The sequence below is a fragment of the Berghia stephanieae genome, chromosome 10 (genome assembly GCF_034508935.2).
Source record: "Berghia stephanieae isolate SIO BIC M18660-M18661 chromosome 10, UCSD_Bste_1.3, whole genome shotgun sequence".
NCBI lineage: Eukaryota > Metazoa > Mollusca > Gastropoda > Nudibranchia > Aeolidiidae > Berghia > Berghia stephanieae.
In genome coordinates, this window is record NC_088369.1 from 9,510,607 (window position 1) to 9,518,959 (window position 8,353).

An 8,353-nucleotide genomic window follows, 5' to 3' on the forward strand; every position below is an offset into this window, starting at 1 on the left:
CTAAGTTACTCTGAGTCATCAAGGGGGAAGTGACGTCACGACTGTTGAAGCGTATTGCAATCGAGTGGTTAGACAATGTAAACAAACACCAGGCATTGAGTAGACTGCAATCACATTTCACACCTAGTGACGCAGACAGCGAGTGCTGGTTCGCCCGTCGTGTCAGGTTATCTCCCTTGTTGTCAACAAGCATTGCAAGATTGACCTCGTCGGGGTCAGAGAGACATTGGAATCGCAATGACGGGACGATATTAAAGCGCGAAAATGGTTCAATGAGAAACACATTTTCATTACTTTTTTTGGGGGTGTATTTTAAAGATATTCTCCCCAAATTTGGATGGAATCAAAGTGTAGTGATTAAGCGGAGAAGGTGTGCGATTAAGCGGAGATTTTATATTCTAGAGAGGGAAAAAATCCGTTTTTCGGGAATGTGTAGCGTATAAACGGAGTGTATGATTAAGCGGAGTGAACTGTAGACAATTTTGCTATTGCCTGTTTAGCGCTATGGCAGCCATAGGCCTAATGAAGCCCTTCTATAAATCTATAATATAGACTTATGCCTCGAAAGGACTAGCACCTCAATTGATTTGGTTGTTTTGCATGCGTAACAGCAATCTTTTATTTTATTTTATTTTAAACCAACATTGCAGATCACTGGAAAATGCTGGTAAGTTTCAATGCTTTAAACATGTATATATCTCAATGATTATATTTCAATTTCTTTCACAGGGAAACCAAATTTAATTCCAGCAATTTTATGAAGGAAAAAGGGTGGAAAATGGATGGCGACAAATCCAATACCTCAAATTATTCCATTCCTTTCGACTTCCACAACTATACCGTTGAAGATGCCACTACCATGGACATCAACAACATACCGGAAGATCTCCGCCTTGCTCTTTACGTACTCACCGTAACTCTTTCTGTATTAGGAGTCATCTTCAACACCATCAACATCATCGTGTTCTGGAAACTTCAAAAACAAGAGGCGATAAACGTGAATCTATTCGGCCTTGCCGTGTCCGACTGGATGGTCTGTCTGACGAGTCTGACCTTCACCTTGACCTCAGGAACTTGGTACTTGAAAGACTTGTTCAAAGCATTCCGCATCGTTCAAATAGAAGTGATGTATCTGACGCTTGGCGTGATTCACTCTGTCAGTGTTCGGATTACTGTCCTACTTACAACATCCATTTCTCTACAAAGATGCTTGTGTGTCATCTTACCACTCAAGGTTTGTTAGATAATAAGTTATTACTATTGAATTGCTATTCGAGCCTCGCTCGGCGCATAGTTGAATCCTTGGAAAAGGCTCTTTAGTCACATTCTCTCACCGTACTCAGGTGTAAAATGAGTACCCGGTCGTTAACAGCGTTGTCTCTGTTGGGAAAAAATTGTAATATCGCCTTACAGGCGTCATGTCTCGTCCTACATGTTAAGTGTTGCTGTTGGCTTGGGACCTCTTGTAAAGCGCTTTGAGCACGTTTAGTGCATATTGCACTATAAAAAAACTCAATTAAAAAAAATAATTATATATTATAAAATAAAGTCTACGGTGTTATTACCGAGCTGTGTTGCTAAATGAGTCGTAGAAAGATGCCAAATTGTCCGGAAAAAATGCCAGATGCTTATGAAAAAATGAATCTTTGTTTACTTATCACGCGGCAGTCATTTAAGTTGTATCTACCATAGATCTAGTAGTCTGGGGTATCTACTTGGTCTTGCCAGTTAAGTTGGAAAAATTAATAAGCTGTGTGCCATTATTCTGTATTAAACAATTAAACTAGACGTCTAAATGATTTTCAATAACACGCCCCCCCCCCACCCCCAAAAATATATTTAAAATGCCAGACTGTCAAATTGAATGTTCTATATATGCCAAGCTTTAAAAAAACCCACCAATTTTTAAATTCTTTTTTCCTTTTTCTTTTTTGATTTTGATTAATTGTTCTTCTTTAATGTATGTGGAATTAAACCACTAAACTGGCAAGCCTGTTACTGTCAATTGACATAATTATATTAACTTCTTTTCTGTTTCGAAGTCAATGTATTTGGGAATAAAATGTTTGCGCGCGCGCGCTCGTTTGTGTGTGTGTGTGTGTGGGGGGGGGGGGGGCATGTTAAAATAAAATAGTCTGCCAATTCTTTTTTGAAAACGATAAATAAATATATAAACCGAACGAACCAAGAAAACAAAACTGGGCATGTAAATACGAGGGTATACTATTGAGAACATTAATATTATTGACAATTAATGTGAAGTGTATCAATTAGCTGGTTTGTTGATGACAGAACGTAACAATGACAATGGGCTTGATTTAACATCGTTGTTACATTACTGTAACAATATCAGTCGGATGTTGAAAAGGTTTGAACTGAGATATTGCCAAGTTTAGTTAGAAGGTCAATTTAAAAAAAAAAAAATGAGTTCTTTTCATAAATGATTATCTAAATCAAACCTTTTTGTACATCTTCGGGGAAATATCAAAGATTTATATCACTTCTAAATATTTTTTTACAGCTGGATAGTCAATGTGAAAAAGTATGAAATTTTAGAAAAGTTGATGGGTACCTTTCTCATACATTTGACGATAACTTCATGAAAAAAATCATCCGATTTACTTCAAATAAAGATTAAAATGCTCTGGTAAACAAATACTTTCAGAAAATGAAAAAAAAATAATAAAAACTGCAGATCCAAACTTTTCACCTTCCGACTGATTATGTCATGCACTGACACCTCAATAATTGTCGTTTCAGGTCAAAGGGATTTTCACACGGTCACGTGTCATAAAATCCGTTGTGATCAGCTTCATCGCGCCAACATTGATGATCATGGTCCCAGTCTATTACGTCAACCGTCTCCAATGGGTCCCTATCCCAGAATTCAACACAACTCTACTTCGACTGGTAGTGACGGACGATTTCTACGAAGTCAACAGGTGGTCTACCCCGATCAATTCTACGGTTCTTCTAATAATTCCATTCATAACTGTACTCGTCTGTTCGGTCATCATGGCTAGAGGTCTAAGGAAGAGAATCATTTGGAGACTCACTGGAGCCGACAATTCCGACGCATCTGGCCGAATTCATTCGACGTCAATGGCTAAAGATGAACTCAACCTGCACAAGGAAAATCGAATTATCAAAATGGTCCTGACTCTGTCGATATTTTTTCTCGTCTCCTATGCGCCGAATGCGGTCGTTGCCTTGTTCGTTGCATTCACGTCAAGTTTCAATATAAGAGATATTAACGATGATGTGACACAGTTGGTCGGCTACGCCCAAATCTTCCTGGACACTCTCAATTCCAGCATCAATCTCTTCATCTATTTACGCAACAGTACAAAGTATAAGACAGCTTTCAAAGCTTTGTTTTGTCAAAAGAAACGCTAATTATTTCAAGTGTGGCGTAGTTGCACACATATGTAATGGCTTGTGATTGTATAGTGGTTTTGTGATAGATAGTAATATTGTCCTTTGCGTTGTGTTGTAGATGTTAATCATGACGAAAGAGTTCAAGGGCCAATGATGATAATTGAATGTACAACATCAAGACATTCAAATAAAAATCCAGATTCCAAGTTTCATTCCTTACAGTTTATTTGTTGTGATAAATTCCAAATCCAAATAAAAAAGCATGGCCATAATTCAATCAGTTTCATAAATTCAAAATCAGTAAAATCAATCCAAATGTAAAGTCATTTTGCCTAAGTAACCATTTTCAATATACGTTGAATATTTCTAAGTCCGTAAAATAAAAGATTCTTAGTTGTACACTAGGAAAGTGCAGCTCATAGTAAAGTAGAATCGAAGAATCGTAGAATCATCGAATATAGAATAATCTAACAACACTACGTTTTTCCCCTATTGTAAATTTTACCCATAATTCCTTTCCAAATCTCACCTCCTAAAAATAAAAGCGAATCATGCTCAAGCCGAAACGCTAAATCTCTACATATTAATGTTAAACCCCTCCTTTTATGATATAATATTGCTTAAACGTCAGTTTTACGTTCAGTACGCCCAAATAATAAATTCCGAATGTAATTTGATGCTATTATCCCCAAATACCAAGTAACACCGATCAAAGAAAGTAATTTTCTAGTACTCAATATAATGACCAATCCTTTAACTTTGGAACGTAAAACTGCCATAGACTACTCAATATAATGACCAAGTTTAACTGATATGCAAGCACTGTGAACTCATTAAACCCACTTGCTATAAGCTAACTCTCTTACATACGCCCCTTTCTTAGAATTTAAATTGACTTTAAAACAATTTCAATTTTAGAAAAATAACAGTAAGAGATTAAATATATGTAATGTCCAACTAAAATGTGATAAACAAATGTAAGAAATAATCTATTTTTTTAAATGACAATACTTATACCAGTTAAATATTTAGAAATTTTAAACTTTAAATTCATAAACACCAAAGTTGATTACAACATTTATATATATCGATTATAGGTTTTAAATTATTACAACATTGATAAATTCTCAAACATCGGATTTAATTACAACATTTATATTATATCGATTATACTTTTTTTTTTCTTTCAAATTACAACATCAACAGTAAGGTATCTATCATTTAAAAGTGATTAAAATTTAAATTTACCAACACCAAAATTGATTAAGACATTTATATATTTATCGATTATACTTTTTAAGGTATTACAACATCGATAACGATAACAATTAATTCAAAGTTTGTTTTTTAAAAATGATCTTTTCCACCTTAAATTCCATCTTCATAGCAATAAACGTGTTAATTATCTGCATATTCTATCACATATCCATATTCTTGCTTGAAAAAGGACGGTTCAAATCCCATTTGTGGTATACTCACGTTATCTTATTCAATCTCAAATTCAACTCTATACGACATGGGTGATAATCTCAGCTTCCATGTATGTTTACTCATTTACTGTCATCTCAAAACCAATACCTTGTATTTTCCCTTATATTGTATGATTCCATTTAAACAATGTTATTACATTAATTCCAAATTATAATATGTGGTACAAATAATATGTTATAGACATCTAGATCCATATAGGAAGGATTACATTTCAATTAGTAATAAAAATAATAATTTAAAATAAATCATAATAATAGCATTATCATCATTTTAAAATTCAAATTGAAGTTATTATCATTCATTGTTCATTGTTGATGTTTCAATTTTTAATCTTTTTAAGTCATCAGGGTGTAGTTTACAACTACATTGAAGTCAAATTGTTCTTTGTGGTCATCCATAACAAGTGACACCTTTCTCTGTAAACAGTTCGTCTTGAAAATGATTCATCCGGTGAAAATTGTCAGTAATTGTTAATTAAGTCATTGTCTCCATTTAGAATGAGTTTTCAACTACGAGTATAAGAGTTGAGGTGTTTGCATCTAGTCTACGTGTTGCATTGTTGTGTGTGTTGTGGTCACTGAATAGCCCAAGTGTCATACATTCACTTTAATTATTGTTAATTAACAAAAACTTTTTCTTCTGTAAATGTCTTCAGATTATCACAATAATGTCTTCACATTCATATATTTAGTGTTTAGTAGATAATCAGTCATTAGTCTGTCCGACTTATTCACATCACATATTTAGTGTTTAGTAGATAATCAGTCATTTGTCTGTCCGACTTATTCACATCACATATTTAGTGTTTAAAAACTAAATAAGTAAAATCTAACACAGTATGTGATTGTGGGCTGTTACTAAAGTGACCATCTTTTGCAATTAGTGTGTTATATTTGTTCAAGTCTTTTGAATTGGGACGAAAAATACTCTACAGGTAGCAAAAGTATGCTCGACCTGTTGGAAGGAAGATATAAGAATCTAGCCGTATATTATGTAACCGCTGTAGATGAAATTGTACAAATTCAAGAATTAACTGTGTGCGAGATCTAGAATTAAAATGAAGTTTGACTTATCCAGCAAGTCGAAAGAAAGTTGTGAACTCAGCCATGAGTGACAAAGATTTCGTGTGTAATTCGACAGAGGTTGTGTGTTGTAATTGTCTGTGTTTGTTAATCGAATTTTGATGAGGTGGCATGTGAGTACACACCGGGTAGATGATGTCATCTTGTAGAGTAAGTAGTAGGGTCCGTAAGGTCAACTATATTTTCGTTATTTGAACGCAGTTTGTTGGATATCATATGATAATAAATCCAAGGAAATCGCTCATGTGGCATTTTGCGATACTTTTTCCTGTATTGTCTTATATAAATATATCGCCTTTATCTTTACAATGATACTATGACAGGCTTTATTATAATATTCAATGTTTATATTTCATCGTTTCATACAAAGTTGTAGATATGGGTGCTGCACATTTGTTTATTGACATAAGTTTAAATTTGAATATGCTCACCACTGCATATGGAGGAAGTAGTATTGTTCACAATTTGACATCATTTTGTAAAAACAATCGTATCTTGAACGTTTATATAATTATTGACATCGTACATCGTTGGGTATTGTCGTTGTAGAAGTAAATACAAGTAATCCAATTGTTCAATAAAGAATGTAAATATAAAAGGTTCATGGAAGAAATCTGTGTTGATACAGATATTATTTTATGAATTCTGTCAAGTTTGTATAAGCTGATAGGTACGTTGTATTTGAGGTTGTTGTGTAGTTTGTAGTCTGTAGATTGTGTTGATTCTGGACGTATCAATGGCGTAGTGTTTGTCGAGATTGTTACTTCATTTCAATGTATTCATGGATAGACCAAAGGGATTATGATTGACTCATATTCCGCATAAAGCAATTCAAGTTACCTGGGGAGTTCTGAAAATGGCTGGTAAGGAGAGAGTGAATGTTTAAAATTCAATTTAAGACTTATTGTGTAGAAACGGTGTCAAAATAAATGCCGTCTTTAACACCGCGTAGTCTGGAAAAACACGTATTTAAAAATTTGGCCAGAAAACGTGCCCTTCAAAAATCGATCAATTTAAATGACCCTCATCTTGTCAAAAACTCTTAAACCTCGAACTTTACGGAAAACCTCGCGAGGTCTCAGGTTTGGGAGTTTCTCGCCAAGATAAGGGTCGTTTAAATCCATCGATATTTAAAGGACGAAATTTCTGGCCAAACCAAAAACCCCATACGCGTCTTTCCAGAGTACGGTAGTTAACTGGTAAAATTAAATGTTTGTTGAAATGCTGAATAGTTATATTAAAAAAAAAAGAGAGCTTTATATAGCGCACTAAATGTGCTAAAAGAGCTTTACAAGGGGTCCCTGGTCAACAGCAACATTTAACATGTAGGACGGGACATGCCGCCTGTTAGGCGATATTACAATTTTTCGGACAAAGACACCGCTGTTAACGGCCAGGTACTCATTTTACACCTGAGTACGGTGAGAGAATGTGAGTAGGGAGCCTTTTCCAAGGCCTCAACTATGCGCCGAGCGCGAGGCTCGAACCCAGGACCTCCGATCCGAAAGCGAGTGTCATACGACTAGATCACATAGCCGCACAAGTAGGCAAAGAACTTTCCATTATTGGTGCTTTTATCCCCCCCCCCCCCCCCCACGTCCAGGTCGATGCAACTTTAGTGTAATTCTTTATCTAAATAAAGTCAAAGTGACACAAAGCTGCTAGAAGCTGTGGTCTGTAAAAGTCATAAACAAAAAGGAATATAATAACAGCTTCTAAAAAAAAGAGAACAAAATACCAAACACGGAACGTTTCGGGGTCAAAACCCTTCTTCAGCCGACAACTAAAAACAATATAAAAAGCATAAATACATCACTAAATTCCAGATTGATTTATGTGTCGTCGATCTGGAATTTAATATTATATTGACGTTTTTATTGCTTTTAGTTGTTGGTTGAAGAAGGGTTTTGGGGAATATGTTCTTTTTTTTTTAAAGCTGTATATTCATTTTTGTTTATACGTTTTTAAATATAAGTTGAAAGTGTGTACTATATCAAAAAAAAAAAAAAAAAAAAAAGGTTTACAAACGCTGAAATAGACTATTTTCCTCTGGCAATTCTCTACTTACTTAATTTATTGTTATTAATATAAGCCATAGGTACCTGCTCCTCTCACTTTTGTGAAATAGACAAAAGGTTAAGGATAACAAAACTGAAAAAACAATAATTATCGCTTGGTCATCAATTCTTATAAATGTCATCTATAAACCAATCATTTTAGGAAACTTGACTGTATTTATTGATTCAGACTTAAATTTTAAAAATCAGGCAATATACCAAGGTTAATGTAAACGGTAATGAGTAATGAGAAGAAATGGCACTGTTCCATGAGACATCTCTGTAGTTAATTTACTCATTTTGCTAATGTTAGATTATTGCAATTCTCTACTGGCTAACATGAAT

The 8,353-nt window shown here is 34.5% G+C and overlaps 2 protein-coding genes across 5 annotated transcripts in view; both read left to right on the plus strand.

Annotated features, from left to right (window-relative positions):
* Positions 1-3,396, plus strand: part of LOC144980567 (uncharacterized) — a 4,925-nt gene extending 1,529 nt beyond the window's left edge. Inside the window, exons 3-4 of the mRNA XM_078928242.1 lie at positions 730-1,234; positions 2,761-3,396. Of these exons, the coding sequence (XP_078784368.1) occupies positions 730-1,234; positions 2,761-3,396 (1,141 nt within the window). The remainder of the gene's footprint in view (positions 1-729; positions 1,235-2,760) is intronic.
* LOC144956203 (stimulated by retinoic acid gene 6 protein-like) overlaps positions 1-8,353 on the plus strand; it is a 744,310-nt gene that overhangs the window by 152,493 nt on the left and 583,464 nt on the right. The window lies entirely within an intron of this gene.